We start from the raw sequence: 16,897 nt of genomic DNA, 5'->3' as shown, positions 1-16,897 counted from the left end.
AGAAGGATAACTATCATTTTAGGTAGCTGGATACCTCACTGCAGGCATAGATATTCCTCTGTACCAATGATTCTGCTCTTCAACATGCACATGAAAATGTCTACATCTACCCTAATGGAATCTTCAAACTCTTTTCATACAAATTTTAGTTAAAGAGTTCTATGTGGTACCTGCAATGTCTCAAGACCTGTGCATAAAATGATATGCCAGCAGAATTTAGAAAACCCATTAGAAAACACTCAAAAAAGGCACCAAATTCATAAAAATATACAAATGAACAGTGAAGTACCAGAACTGTCAGGTGTCCATTCACCTCTCTGAATTGCCAAGTTAGTATGCAAAGGCTCTTTGCAGCAACAGCAATACCACACATGGAAATATTCAACAATCACTGGAATTGGTAAGAAAAGAAAAAAAAGGAAAAAAGAAAAAAAAAGTACACAGAAAGCTCAAGCTTGCAAGCACACAAGGTAGCTCTTCTGAAGCAAGAGTGAGTACTAAACCACCGAGTAGAAAAATTTCTAAAGACATCAAATAACATGTATTGCTAAGGTTTCAAGTCAGCTTTTTTTTTTACACATATTTAAACACATTTGAATGGTGTTACAGACAAGTGAGCTAACTCAGTTTGACGATTTGTGGTTTTTTTGAATCTAATGCATCAAGGCAACACTAGTTACTTATAAACATGTGGACTAAGCTAAAAGCCTATGAATTTTGCAAATGCTTCCATTTGATTAACAAATTATCCCCACTAGCCACATGGACAACCACCTCAGTTGTGAAAAATGGGTTAGTCTACATTTTGTCTTGTGTCCTAGGTACCACCTATTTTGGATGTTGCATATATGGCAGTTTTACACTTCTACAAAGATTGCCTTCCTTCACTCAATGGATATATCATAGAATCAGTCCAGCAGATGGGAAGCACCTGGATTACTAACTGGCACGTTCATTTCCAGTGTGGTTATTTCAAGAAAATCACCATAAGGAATACGGTTAAGTACAATTACCGATTTCAGTGGGTGGTCCTGCTACTTGCGGCTTCCGAAACACTGCAAATGCATTATAACTTGGAAAAAGTTACAGATTTTCCCATCAAATAGCCACTGAAAAAATAACTGCAAAAACAAAATTTATTATAAGATTTATAAGCCAAGATTACAAGCTAGCAATGTTATTAAAATATCATGATGAGTGACCCAACTCGTCCTCACCTTTGATAAGGGAATTTTTTTTTTTTAACTGATTTTGTACTAACCTTCTGATAAAAATCATGCCTTCATAACTAGCTACAGAAATGCTTAATTCATATTCAATACTGAGTTTTCCTTTAAGTGGTTTTTAATTCTTTAAAGGCAGACATGAAAGTAGATATTGCTAGTTACTTGAATTTCAAAGGCCCTTTAGAGACACCTTCAAAATGAAGCAGTGGAATACTGCTGCTAATTCTCAAATACAGTGTTTTTGCTTCAGTATAACCTCGCCAATTATCACAATTTTTGATAGGGTAGCCTGCTCCAGAATATGCTCAGTAGAACAGGGGTTCTAAACCAGTGGTATCCGCAAAAGGTCAAACGGGGTAGGAAGAAGGATCTTGAAATCTGAGGCAGTTTATTGAAACCTTCTAGACAGAGTGAAGAGTTAAGACAGTTTTCAAAAGAATTTGCCCAGAACAAAACCAGACTGAATGCACCCGATACGCATGTTGTGCTAATGAAAACTGAACCACAGTTTTGAGCTGGTTGAAAAACCACAATGGCAAGGAAATGGAAGTTTTTTTTTTTTAAATAAAATGTCATTGGCACACTTCTCCTGGTTCTACAATCATGTCTAAGTCACAAAGGTTAGGACCTAATATCTGAAATTACTTAATTTATTTTACAATGCTTGTGAACAAAATGTCTCCTAGTACGTATCATTGGTATTTTATTCAACATTACTCACTTTAACTGAAAAAAAATGCTGCCAGCCATTAGGAAGGTACATTGGGGGAAGAAACATTATAAAGGTATGCATTTTTATGCAGCAGTATATGTAGGTGTCTGGTATGTATTATAACTAAAATTATGAATGTTCATTGTAAACTGCTTTGAATTGACTTTCCAGTCATTATAAGCAGTATATAAATGTTCAATAAAGATTATGAACAATTTATATATCATTGTAGCTTTAAGTGCGACTTAGGTAGTATTAACTGTATGCTCCGACCACCTCTTCCTGCACTAAAGTCAGGCCTTACCAATCAGGAGCTGCTTTGACACGCAGTGCAAGAAGAGGCGGTTGGAGCATACAACGAGTGATTTCCTTCACTCGCCAGCGCTCCGACTGCTCTCTCCTGCCTCTTCAAACTGTCCTCTCCAGTCTCCCCCGCGAGAATGACCGTGCTTAGCATTCCTTCATTCCCAAATCACCAAGAAAGGTATCTGTTTCTCTGCTTACACCCCTCTGCCTAGCTCTCAACAATTTGGAGCAGCTGTGATGATTCGATATAACCCGTTGACGTTCTTCCATTGAAGAACTCAGTATTGCTGTTTTTTGTACATGCTCTGGATTGTGTTGGAAAAGCAGTTTAACCATATTTGCGGTTTTTCAGGATTCGCGGGGGTTCCTGGAACGGAACCCCCGCAAATATCAGGGGTGTACTGTACTACTAAAATAATTTTAGCATATTGGCTAGAGTTATGGACACATGAAATATATAACTATCAGTAGTCATTTGAGGACATGTGATTTAAAAAGGAGGTGAGAGGTTTCATTGATCGGTTAAGAAGAGTTGTGGGAACTAAAAAAGGTAAAGAATCTCTGCAGTAGAATAACTAAGCCCTGTGATATCAGGAGCTGGTCAGTGCTAGAGAGAAAATTAATAAAGAAAACCTTTTGACTAGCCTCTTGAAATAATCACGAGTATCTGACTAGGAGACAGAATTATACCTAGCAATGGGCAAGAAAGGGCAGAAAAATAAGAGATGCCAAGTATGGGCTAATGGCAGATGAAAAACTAGGAAGGGTGCCATTATTTAGGTTGCAAAAGAAAAGAATAAGAAAGGACTGGGGTATCAGAATGGAGGGAAAGGACAGGAGATCAGAGAGAGAACAGTGCTGTGTAAATACACTTTCCTGCTCTGGGTGCTGAAGCAATACTACAAGATAAGTTGTAATTTTATTCTGGAAGGATACCATAGTGCAAAAGAAACATCACTGCTGACAAAACACCAGAGAGGAGGACAATCTTGTGTCAGCTTGTATAAAACAATATATCAGTAGCTATTAAAGGTGTCTGAGTCTTTATAGAAAGTGATGTATAAAATGTTCCTGTTTCAGTAAAATGTATGTTTTTATAAATTAACTTTAAATAAGCTTACATGGCCTTAAAAGAGACTACTATGGTCTCTAAAGCTTGTATGCAGAACAGTTGTGATACTTAATTGGAAGGAGATGAAAATTTTATACCTACAAAGAATCTGATTTTATCTAAGCCAAACACAGCTGCTAAAAGTTACTAGCATATTGTCCATATACTGTTAAAGAAGATTTGGGGAAAACCACTGCTTATTCCTGAGAGGTAGGCTGCTTAAATTGAACTTTTCTGAAACCTTTGTCAAGTACCTGCAACTTAGAATGGCCATGGCTGGAAACAGGATATAAGGCTTGATGGATGCTGGTCTGACCCAATATGGCAATTCTTATGTACTTAAAGAGATGTGGATTTTAAGCACTATTAATTTCATAAGAGCTAATCTAGCTATTATTCTGAATAAAGTCAAGCTCAAGTACTGAAGAATTGTGCCAATGAAGGGTAAAATATTGGGGAGGTTTATTAAAAAGGTGGGAATAGTAGTAAAGAACATGATGTTTGGTCAACAAGATATGAATTCTACTACAGACATTCTGTGTCTTGAAACATTATTTCTTAAACGCTTCTCCTTTACTCCCTGCCAAAGATATTACTAGTGGCATGAAAATATTTTATCAAATTTCAGATTCTGGGTACTAGTTAGCTTCTCACATCTTTTACCTAAGTGGAGGATGAATCTCCCAGGGATCAACACTAGCTGAGAATATCCACAACAGATTTCACTGCAACAGATCACTTTCCTCTTATAATTCACCCTAAGGATTGACCACATTAGCTTCAATGAAACTAAGAAGAAAACTGACCAGTTAAAGACTAGAACATGTAGTTAGATATTTAGACAACATGGTCAATCTGTTCACCTTATGCATAGTAAAGCATGGTCATGTAAGCTTGCCTAACAATCAGTTTTGTTCAATCCATCTTTTTTTTTTTTTTTAAGATTTAAGCATATTTATTTATGGACCATTACACCACTGCAACAAGCATTGCAACAGCCTGAAAGTGCTTAGATATTAAGCCATTATGTAAAAAGACACGAGTGATTTTCTAAACTTACGCCCTGTGAATAGAAGTGGGCAAGAGAAATCTGTTTGAAAATAAAAACCTACATCTTAATTTGCAGCAAGATAGTCGAGTAAACATACCAGCCAAGCAGCTGTAGCACTGAGAAGAAAAAAAACGAAGTATATTACAAGTATGATTCTTATTTACATAATAAAGGTTATTTCCTGGAACAGTGTATAAGCCTAGACCTATTTAGTTACTTTGTACATATCGCCAACACACAAACACCACCAAGCCCACAGAAGATACATATCCTGTAGCAAAGGGGAGATACCATTCCAGATTTTTACAGTGCTATGTGGCCCAAAGATCCCTGCAGGTTCCCTCCAACCAGAAGCATCAATCACTAACCACCAACCTAACAATTAACTACAGAAAACATTTATGCAATTTGACTATGGGCTCCTTTTACAAAGGTGTGCTAGCGTTTTTAGCGCACGCACCGGATTGGTGCGCTAGCCGAAAAACTACCGCCTGCTCAAGAGGAGGCAGTAGCGGCTAGCGCGGGGCATTTTAGCGCACACTATTCCGCGCGTTAAGGCCCTAGCATACCTTTGTAAAAGGAGCCCTATGTTTTCCCAAAAAGATGTTTCAAAGTGTCTTCCCCTTTCCTGCAAAATACTGCATTTTTGCTTAAATACCACCATACCCGTATAACCCATGGAAAATTGGCATTTACTCATTATCGATGCTTTGCATAGCCCACATCTCTGTATTCCCCGCAGAATACTGTTGTCAATGTATCCCCCTAAATTACTTTGTTTGCAACTACGCCTTCATCTGTGACATAGGCATTTTATGTTAAACTTTTCTTTAGATTCAAGAACTTCTGTGCTAATGGAAAGAATTATGCTACATAATAAACTATTAGGGCTATAATTTTCTTGTACATTAGTGATCAAGTTTTATTGAATATCCAGTGATCAACAACAAACATTGTTTAAGCTTAGGACTTTTGAAAATGAAAACTGCTTAAGTGATGATTTAAGTTTCCACTAGGTTTAACTTTGATATCACAATGTTGGTCTAGGTTACATCCTATAATCAAATATCCAGTTCAAAAGCTAACTACTGTTTTATCTTCTTACTTCTCATTTGTAAATGACAACTACTTCAATCATTGGTAATATGATTCGGCTACCATATAATCAGTTTTGATGTTGCAACATTAATCTAGGTTGCATTTTTGATTGTTAATCAGTTGTGAAGCTAACTTAATAGGCTTAGATACAGTAAGTTCAGTTCTGGCAGTCAAAGACCACATTGCTTTGCAAGTAGATATTTCTTTTTACAATAAACATTTATTCACAGATTTTGTAAATTATGCTAATTATTTTGCCATGGGAAAGTGAAAATCATACATAGTGGATTTTAAAATACCAGTAACAGACTTTTTGAAAGAACAAGAAATCAAGTTGCAGGCTGAAAATTTTTAGTTGATAAGAAATGTGTTTGCAATGGGGTAAAAAAAAAAAAAGGGAAGAGCTACACTGATTAAAAGAATGGATTCTCGCTCTCAAAGAAAAGCATACTAAGTTGTTTCCACCGTCTTAATGAAGCAAGGCTTTAATCTTGGATTTTATTGCTAGTGTAAACCACCAGGGTCTACAAATTTGTGCAGTGAAACAGGTTATTCTGTACATACTAGAACCACCATTGGGCAAAAAGCTCCAGCCAACTGGGAAAATAAGATAGTAATTTCATGTAGTTTTGGACGGAGAAAGAATATAAAGAACTAAATATGGAGTTGCATTTACTATAGATAAAATTACCATGTCATTCAATGCTCTGGTCAATATGCAAATAATTGAAATGGAGAATGTAGCAATTATGACAACTGGACACGAACACACACATTAACGGTTGCACCAGCAAATAAAAAACACTAATTTATGTGCATCACTATGCTTAGAGAAAAAAAAGTCCAATAGCACCATCATAGTAAGCAATAAGAAGTGATGCATCAAAAATATGGACAGGATGTTGCATTCAGACATCATTCCAGAGGCTTGTTTAAGCTGTTGATTTTTGATTCTATAGTTTCTAACATACTTCCATCAATTAAAAAAAAAATATATATAAGTTGGTGTACTTATTATTGCAATTCATGGTGAACTCCCATGTAAACTGCATCCTTTAGATATTTCAATGAACCATGCTTTCAAATATTTTATTCAAAACAAATGAAAAAAAAAATGGACAAAGGGAGGACAAACATATCTTCACTACAATAGACAATCACTTCCTTATAAGCAGATGTTTGTTAACTGGGTCATGAATTCCTGGAAATCTGCGAAGGCTGCCTTTATCAACAAGTTCATGAAAGTTTAGACAGACTACCATGCTGACGAGATGGTGCACAGCGATGAAAACACTCTGCGTATCAACCTTCAAATGTTCTCTGTGGATGTACACCGCGGATGCAGAATGCTTCCGTGCCTGGAGCAAGATTGTGATGACCTTGTCTGACTCAGTCTTGACCTTTCAATGGCCAAGCCGCAAGACTAAAGGGGGTAGGATCCTCCATGAACACTGGACCTTGCCTTAGGAGACTCTGCTCCTGCGGGAGCTGGAGTGGAATCTCGTCCAGTAACAGAACAGGGCTACCAGGATCACCCTGCCCCAGTGCTGCCCCACTTGCTTCAACAGACGGCCTACTATCAGCCAAGAGGGAAATACATAGAGAAGGTTGGGGCTTGACCACCTCTGGAGAAGGGTATCAATGCCCCGAGAATCCGGCTCCTTGTGGTGAATGAAAAAATTAGGCATCTTGGTGTTCTTGGTGGCCATAGGGTCGAACTTCAGAATCCCCCAGGCCTGAATGATGAGACTGAACACCTCTAGGGATTATTCCCACTCTCCAGGATCCAACAAGTGCCTGCTGAGAAAATTTGCTTCCACATTCAACTTTTTGGCAATGTGAGCCATAGACAAAGGCAGCAATGTGAGCTGGAGAAAGAAGGTGCCATCAGACGCCTGGTCTCCAGCACCTGCTTTGGGGCCCCTCCTTGTTTGTTGATATACACCATTGCTGTGGCAATGTCTGAAACAGAATGGGATGATTCTTTGCAACCATTTCATTGTGGCTGCGATGAATTGTCCCCTTCCGGTGAAAGTGCTTCAAGGAGAGATGCCGGACTGAATGTCCCCTTATCATCTGAGAGTGACTTCTACCCCAGGCCAAGAATTCCCTCAATGATTTGATGCCAGAATCCTTTCAGACACAGGAGAAGGCTAAACATAAGCAAAATAAGGATGCAGGGGTGTAGACATGGGCAGAATGGGACGATCCTCCACGGTACCTGCAATACCACCGCCCCTTGCTTCTTGGCCTTGCTCTGCAGCTTGTGTTTAATTTTGGGAAGAGGGGGGCATTCCCCCAAACGCTGAATCAAATTCAACACAGCCAGTTCATCTCGCTGAAATGGCCTTGATAAATCCTCTTAGACCCATCTGAAAACACTCTTACTGCAAACACAACTAATGCTCTCCAGACTGCCCGCAGCTCTAGGCAACTGATTGGCTTGCCAGCCTCCCTCGTTGACCAAGTGCCCTGTGCCAGGTGGGACTTGTAATGGGCTCCCCAGCCCGAAAGGCTGGCATCTCTAGTCACAATCTCCCATTATGATAAGATTCTTCTGTACCAATCACCAATGCAGACTTTGCTGAGCCTCTCTGGTCAAGGGAAGCCGAACATTGTAATCTTGGGACACTGGTGGCGAACGACTCAACAATGCCCCCTGAAGGGGGTGAAGATGCACCTTTGCCCAGGGGACAACCACCATGGCTACCTAGCACTTGCACATAGTCCCAGATTTTCAGCAGGGCTTGAACTCCCAGAGATTGGATATGCTGCAGTAGCTTTTAAAGCCTGCAGTCAATCAAAAATACCTTCTTTGCGATTCTAGCCGCAAAGAAGGTATTAGGCCTGGAATGTTCCGGCGCATTGTGGGCCAGATTGGAGGGATGCACCACAAACTTGTACCTGAGGTCCCTTGACTGTGATCCTTCAACCTTGCTGCGGTAAAATGGCGCCAGTTAGAAGTGCAGGAATGGTTGCGGCCTATGGGGCAGTCTGTTCCAAGATGGCTACTACTCCTGCAGTTTCTTGTGCACAACTGCTAATCAAATGCCTTGCTGCATCTTGTGCCACAATGAACGCAAGGAGCCCTGAAGTGGCCTCAGATGCACTGGAACCAACAATCTCAGCCATTTCCCTTGCATAGCATCTCTGCGCACACTCTATGTACCTCTCAGTGGAAGAGCACCGTGCGCTGAAGCAGGAACATCTTTCAACTATTTCTGCAGGCACCGTCATGTAGCTGTTGAATGTGCCTTAGTCTGAACTCTTGAATTTGCCTAAAGAGCCATGCTGCAGTCTGAGAAAAACAGTAAGTCTTACCCCTGCACGTCGACTGTGTCAGTGCCCCCCCCCCCTTTTTTTAAACAATGTTGATGGGAAGGCAGTTCAACAAGCCAGAGAGAAGGGAGGAAAGAAGTGGAAGGCAGATATTGGGGACCTGGAACTTCCAGATATGACTGCACAGGTAACACAGTACTCCAAACTCCACTTAGGCTCAACTGGGAACCAGTCACCAACTGGACCAGGAGCAACTCAGACCCCGAGACCAATCCACATGTCCATCTGTCTGCTGGAGATAGAAAATGCTGGGTACCTGAACAGATATAGCAGAGCTCAGCTCAGTGTTTTCCATCTCCATCTGCTAGTTGATGGACACAACTATCCCACAAGTTCTGGAACAGTGTGAAGTAGTGCAATGGAAACCTGATTTATATTTGCTTTCAACAAAGTGGGCATTTTGTCATAAATATTGTGTTTTGATATTATTTCAAACAATTTTAGCCTACCTTGAAATTGTTTTGATTGCCTATGTATTAATTAATCCTTGCTTATTTTACTCGCATATGGTTAGACACTAAACACAATCGATATTTTAAAATAATTGCAGGTATTATTCAACTGTGACAAAAACAGCAGCTAGTGTTTGTATTTGGAAACAAATAAAAATTAGTCATTTCATCTTTCTGAAGTTTTCTTCATTGAAAATAGGTGCTAATGGAACCATGGAACAATATTTTCTACATATCACAAAATATACTAATGAATGGACCAAAGTGTTCTTTTCTACTAAGACCTGTTTATATGCCATTTTCCTGCTTCAGTTGATTACAAACAGAAGACATATGCTTTTGAGCTATGGGGAAATCAGAGCAGAGCAGGCCACGTTGGGCACTATGGCCAATCAGAGGCATGCTTGTTGCAGAGTGCATGCTCCATGGGTGCTGGAGGCAAAGAGCAGCACTGCTGGACTGATGCGGTGGACCAGACTGGTGTCACACTCTGGCACCAGGCCCTAGCTATGCTCTCTGCTGCTACCATAGGCTTCCAAATCACATGTGATCCCACTCTGCGGAATGGACATTAGAAGGTTTGTTGACCCTGGAATACGGGTGAAATCAGACAGAAAAGATTTTATATAATCTGTACCTACTTAACTCCCCGATTCCATCTTGGGAAACAAGCTTATTTAATCTGCAGGGTATATAAGTCAAAATGTGGTAGTTTCACACTTTACTATGAGATCTGCCTCTAAGCCATCCTTTTGGGTCTAGGACAATTCATCACGGTCGTTACAGTACGACGAATCATCCAATTTTAGTATTTTGGGGAGCATTGCCCCCCCATACTCCCAAAAATGATACCCTCCTCCTCTCCTGGCACCTTTGTGGTGGCTGGCAGGGAGCCCGGGCCCTGGGGAGAGATAAGCTGCTGCACCAATGTACCCGCTCTCTGCCAGAGCTGCTGTGTCATGTCCTTCAAGCCCAGGCCCTGGGGTAATAAGCAGCTACTGGAGCTGCTGCATCAGCAGGTATCAGGAAATCCAGCCTCCCCGTAATGGGATGATTCAATGTGATTCTTTCATGGTAGCTGTGCTGAAACATCTTGTAATGAAATGACCACAATGAACCATCCCATTCTGTCCCCGTTACCCATCGCAAGCTTTTCTATTCCAAAAATCTGCCCTTTACATTTTTTTCCTAGCAGAAACTCAATTTAATTAATCAGGCTCTCAAAACCAACCTGGGTTATCAGGATAAGTCACAATGAATATCTTAAGGCATATTTGCATACATTTATTCTAAGTCAGTTTAATGCAAATAACTTGGTCACCTTGAAAATTAGACCCGTTTGTGGCTCTTGAGGACCAAGGCAATGAGGCTTGCATCAGTGCAGGTCTGCATCAAGGGTGGGCATGCTTCTAAGGTTCAAAGACAACTGTAATGAATATACTTTCTAGAGATTTGCATGCATGACTTCCAATGCAACAAATATCTCCCATGCATCTTCATTAAGATTATCTGGAAGTTTGGACAGATGATAGCGATTTGCCCTCTCCTGGTGTACATATGGGTTCCAACAAGGATCAGTGCAACAAAGCTCTTGACACAGGAAGACAAGGTGTGGCCCGATATAAGCAGACTGCAAAAACATAAAATATCAGTATCTTTCCACAGACTAGGATATTAACAAAAAAGGTTTATGCTTTATTGCTTCTAATTCACAGCTGAATTATCTACATAATCCCTAGCATTGATAATTTGAACCTTTTACAAGTTCATATTGTCTAGTATAAATGTGAGAATTGAAACACCTTCATTTTTTGCCCTAGAAATTTCCAAGCTCAATTCTACATCTGAGCTAGTGCCAATGAAAATCCAAATAAGTCACAAGCCAGAATTCAACATTCTGGTGGACACTAAGGCACATAATTCTGAAGCCTGGTGCTTAAACACACAAACTATTTGCAAACATACACCTATATAATTTGAGTAAAACCTAGTTTTTGCTGGAAGACAAACAGGACCAGAGAGCCTTTAATAAAACTCAATTTCTAAGATATAAACTGGAGTCTTCCATTTAGGTAATTTGTTTTCTTACATTCATGCTTTCAGCAGGCATAGTGCACAGCACTGGAGGGCACTCTTATTATAAGCTTCTGTATCCCAATATCATGCTGATACTGCACAAGGAGATGGGATCTGAAGATACGTCATTGTGACACATGACACAGAAAAATTAGCCTAGCAATCTAGACTGACCAACACCTCTGGTGGTACAAAAGAAAAGCATTTCCTGGAAGAGAACAGACTCTGATATATGCAGTTAAAAAAGAACAATCAACTTAAGGATGCTATATGTGAATTAATGATGGAACTGTAGGGGAACATGGTTTGTTGTAATTGTACAAAACAGCCCTTGCAGTCAAAGATTTGTAGTCTTGTGTTGAAAGTGAAATGTAAATTACAATTTGTAAAACTGTAACTCCTCCTTAACACCACAATCCTGGCTAATACTGCAGCTTTATTATGAGGACTACCTGAACCTCAAGTGGAAGAATCGGAGAGAACATGGCCATTCAATGAATAAGGGAATCACAGCTTGAAGGTAGCCATTATACAAATAGACCATAACCTAAAGCAAGCTTTGCTTCTGCAATTTCTAAGCATTTGAAACTTCATTTTCTCCTTCCTCCACCCCCATTTCAGTGTGACTTGCCAAGCCTGCGTTACAAGTGCATGGATAGCACCATACAACTTCCAACATCAGTTTCAAAATGCTCTCCACCTCAACACTGCTAACAAATAAATTTTCATTCAGCAATGGACCTCACAATCTTACAATGATTCAAAATTGCAGTCTTAGGAAGATGGCAAGAAAGTATTCCTCAATCTACAGCTGCTTCAGGTTTCCTTAAAGATTTTGTGCTTTAATATACTGTTTATAATAAGACAAGACTACCCAATCCCCCAAAAAACAGCAGCAGTTACAATCAAAGATCTTAAGCCACAAGCAATATTCCCTCCCCAGCACCCACTCAATCTTAAAAAATTTCCAACCCTGAAAAGAAACAAGGTGGGTCCCAGACCCTCTCATAATCTGGAGAAGTGAACCTGCACGTTTTGTATTTCTAAATCATATAGCAACCTCTTTTTAGGGACGAGTGCTAGAGCTTTTTGTCTGGTATGAAAAACACAATGGCACATGTTAAAATAAAATCAATGGAAAGAAACCCACTCCAATGGAGTCTTCTATATATATATATATATATATATAAATCAACTTTTTAAAATTTGGGAGGGCAGACACAATTTGACAAAACACAAAAGTTTTCTCACTATCCTCCAGAAAACAGAGGACAAACTAAAAACAGCATATAAAAGCTAAGGTTTGGAGATTATAAGTAAAATGTTTATAGCACATCTTGCACAATAGCTCGGCTAGACTTATGGACAATCCTAGAATCAGGGATACAAAAAAGATAAGGCATTCTAAGGTGACCAAAAATATTTTGGTCATAGCACTTGAGGACAATTTTATATATATCTATATATATTTATTTATATATATATATAATCTATTTTTTTTTAATTTTTGTTAAAAAGTATTGCATTGATAATATACATTTTATCAAGGCATGATGGCTTTGGGTATACCTTAATATGGTAGGGTTTTACATAGGGATAAGAAGAAATTCATGGAAAACAACATCAGACATCCCCAGTCATTATACTTATGGCCTAAAGTCCACGGTCCAGGATTGGCAGGAGAAAGGACAAGCAAGGAACAAGTCCTTTGTGTGCCAACATACTTGCTATGAACTATAGATGGGTCATCGCTACTTCTCCCCCCACAACTTCTTTTAGTGCCACACTACCTTTATGAGCCCCAAATTTCTATACAGATCTGTCTCTCTCAGAACCCATTGCCACTGATGTTGATAGACTGGAGATCTGCCACCTGCATGACATTGATACCACTGTTGGCCAGGCGTGCAATACCCTCTGGGGATAAGGCCTCCATTGCGACCATGCCAGTAGCTGTGATGAGAGCTTGCGGTGTTGGTGTAGAGGTTGTGCTGCCATCCGAGCCAGCCCCAGTGTCGATAGGGACTGTAGTCATGGTCACAGTGGTGCTGGGATTTCCCTTCTTGTTTTGGTGAGTCTTGATGTGCTTGGACAGGTGGTCACTCCTCATGAAGCGTTTGGGGCACTCTGGGCAAGCAAACTTCTTCTCACCTAGAAGCAACACAGAAAACAAAAAGGGAGGGAAGGATTTTTTTCTTTAGATCTTGCACTGAAGGAATAAACTGGCCGTTATAGCTGAACAAACCAGTCATCACACACAATATAAGCTTGATAATTCAGTTCAACCAGGGCAGATTAGTCACTCATGAACAACATGAATTTCAGTTCATGCATGACATATAACATCCCCTTAATAGATAGTCTAATAACATTCCTACCACTGCTGTAATACACATCAATTCTTATGTGAATCAACAATGTCAACGCATAACTTAGTTTAAGCAAAAAAAAACAAAAAACACCCCCCCCCCCCCCAAAAAAAAACAACAACCACACAACCCAAACCAAGCCTCAACTTACAGATATGTCAAAACCTCAAATGAGTAATAATATTTTAAAATTTTGGGTGGCTAGAAAAGGGTTGGTATCAGTGAGATTTCGTACTAGGTTGAAAAGTTTTTTTGTGTCTGGTTTTTCGGTGCCAATGAGTTTGGAATAGTATTCTTTCCGTTTTTCCTTCAGTTTGATTTTGTATTGTTTGTTTTGGATTCTCCATTCTGTTTTGGTGTTTTCTTGTTTCTGTTTTTTCCATGTCCTTTCTAGTTGTCTACATTGCCTTTTTAGGTGTAGGAGCTCGGTGTCAAACCATTTGTCTGATGGCCTACATATTTTATTTTTTGTTCTTATTGGAGCTAGTTTATTCAAGGTAGATTCACTTAGGGACCGCCAGCTGTTTATGAATTCTGTAGGGTTACTGGAGTCTATTGCGGGGTCTACTGTGTCCCAAAATTTGGTTGGTTCAATTTTCTGTCTGGTCTTGATGCTTGTTTTATGTGGAGTGGGCTTGTTTTTACTTTGCGTCCAGTTGATAGTGAAGGCATATTTGTAATGGTCTGACCAGAGGGTAGGGTGCCAGGAGCCCTTGGTGATGTGGATGTTTTGTATGTTGAGGTTGGGCGACGCATATGCTGCAATGTCAAGCTGATGACCCTTTTCGTGTGTGGGTTCAGGGTTGAGGATTTGGTAAGATAGGGAATTGAGGTATGATATAAATTCCGCTACTTGTTTGGAGGAGTGGTCTTCTAAGTGGAGATTTATGTCTCCAAGGATCAGGTTATGTGTGGAAGAGAGGGAATTCTGGAATATGAATTCTTCGAGTTCTTGTTTTGAGGTGTTCCACTTTCCTGGTGTAACGTAGCAGAGAAGGCAGTTCAGATTTCCTGTGAGCGTGTTGTCAGAGAGTTGGCAAGCTAGTAAGTCTAGGTGAGGGGTGGAATGCTTGGCTAGGATTTTAATGTTGAGATTGTTTTTTACTATGATTGCTAGGCCTCCTCCTCTTCTGTTTTCTCGACATACTAGCTCTAGTTTGTATCCGTTGGGGCAGAATTCAGTAATGTGTAGGTCTGAGTCGGAAGTGAGCCAGGTTTCGGTTAAGAAGAGGCAGCTTAAATTATCTTTAATCAGCCAGTCCTTGATTAGTTCAGTCTTTGGGCTGATAGATCTAATGTTCATATATGCGCATGTCAATGATGAACATTTTGTGTGAGAAAGTGGAGTAGTGACTGTGTTGATTGTTCTTGGTAGTGTTTGGTGTTTTTGTGTGCTAGTCTTGGGTTTTGGTGGAGATCTTATTCCCCAGGTAGTGGGAATGCTTTCGTGGCTGTATGTTGGACAGGGGATCAGGGTTCTGGGGGTATGGAGTTTCCTGAATGATAAGACTAGTCTGTGTGATGTTGTGTGGATGGGTATGGAGTGTGTATGGTATCCTGCTGTTTTCCGTTTATCTATGAATAGGGAGAGCAGTAGTAGGACAAGGATGAGTTTAGGTGTGCGAGTTGCCACCTAAACTCATACCGAACTTATTTAAAGCTACAATGAGAGGTAATATTTCATATTCGGCATTTCTTAGAAAACAACTTAAACAATTTTCTAATTTGGAAAAAGAAATTAAACAGTTGGAATCTAAAATTAATTAATTATTTATTTCAAATGGTAAACTGCTTGATTTTTCGCAGTTGCAACATAATAAATATGGCCTTAACAAATTACAAAGTTTCAGATGGTTGCAACCGAAGCAGGCTATTCAGGAAGAGTTCCCTGAATGGAAAAATCTTAATAATCAATATAGTTTGGAATTCTTGTGCTTTCAGGCGGACTTCCTGGGACACCAGGCCGCACAGTGGTATAAATTGATATCTGGATATATGAATAAAAAAACCAAAGACAGGTCTTAGAGACATTTGGAGCATTGAGATTAAGCATCAAATTAATGCGTCTCAGTGGCCACAAATTTGGTCTTGGAGAATGAGATGCACAGTGTCCGCATCTATGAGACAAACTTGGTTAATTTTGTTGCATAGAGCATTTTGGACCCCAGTTCGATTACAAAAGTTAGATAGCTCTAAGTCTAATAGATGCTGGCACTGTAATCTTGAAGCAGGGACTCTAGATCATTTATTATTTTATTGTCCCTTTATTATAGCCTTTTGGAAATCAATTTGGCCCCAAATTAATTGTTTTTTTGGAGAATCATATGGCATTATCCTATGATACGATTTTATTCGGTATGTCAATGAGAACAAAGAGCCAAATTTCATCAAATAATAAACTTCTAATGATTATGACAGGAGTCGCCATACAACAGATTACAAGTAATTGGAAAAATTGGAATAGACTCAATTATAACTTCTGGTGGAATTCGATATGTCACATTTACAAAATGGAGAGAATAGCTGTGCAAAAAGGGAATTTTAATAAATTTAAAGAGATATGGGGACAAAATTAACAAAATATTGCAATGAGTAGATACCATTTTACATTCTAGATACAACTTAAGGTAGAAGGGATGGGGGAATTTGAATTTATTTAATGTTCAGATTACTAGGAATGATTATTTATGTGATATATTTGAATGAATGTAAGATTGGAAGGGTGGGAGGGATGGGATAAAATTTTTTTAATCTATTAGTATCATAAATGATAGAATTTCAAATGATGTACTCATTGACAAATGTTTTATATATATGTATTTGTTGTAAGATGAAAAATGAATAAAGATTTTAAAACAAAACAAAAAAACCAATCACTGATTTTAAAAACTTAAAAAAAAATAAAATAAACGTTCATGATATAAACTACTTCTTTAACTGTAAAGCACAGTTACTTACCGTAACAGGTGTTATCCAGGGACAGCAGGCACAGCAGGCATATATTCTCACATGTGGGTGACGTCATCTACGGAGCCCCAGCGCGGACAGCTTTTCAAGCAAACTTGATTGAAGTTTCAAGTTTGCTACACTGCACCACACATGTGCATGCCTTCTTGCCCACTAGAGGGCGCATCCTCACCTCGTGGTCCTCAGTTCC

General features: G+C 39.4%; 1 protein-coding gene across 2 annotated transcripts in view; it reads right to left on the bottom strand.

Annotated features, from left to right (window-relative positions):
* Positions 1-510: 510 nt before the first annotated feature.
* SP1 (Sp1 transcription factor) overlaps positions 511-16,897 on the bottom strand; it is a 55,512-nt gene continuing 39,125 nt past the window's right edge. For both annotated transcript variants that reach the window (XM_033938134.1, XM_033938133.1), the window contains one exon: positions 511-13,522. In XM_033938134.1, coding sequence (XP_033794025.1) covers positions 13,200-13,522 — 323 coding nt within the window. In that variant the 3' untranslated portion in view covers positions 511-13,199. The remainder of the gene's footprint in view (positions 13,523-16,897) is intronic.

This window comes from Geotrypetes seraphini, chromosome 3 (genome assembly GCF_902459505.1).
Source record: "Geotrypetes seraphini chromosome 3, aGeoSer1.1, whole genome shotgun sequence".
NCBI classification, from domain to species: domain Eukaryota; kingdom Metazoa; phylum Chordata; class Amphibia; order Gymnophiona; family Dermophiidae; genus Geotrypetes; species Geotrypetes seraphini.
Note: the sequence above shows the minus strand (reverse complement) of the source record. Positions and strands in the feature narration are given on the sequence as shown.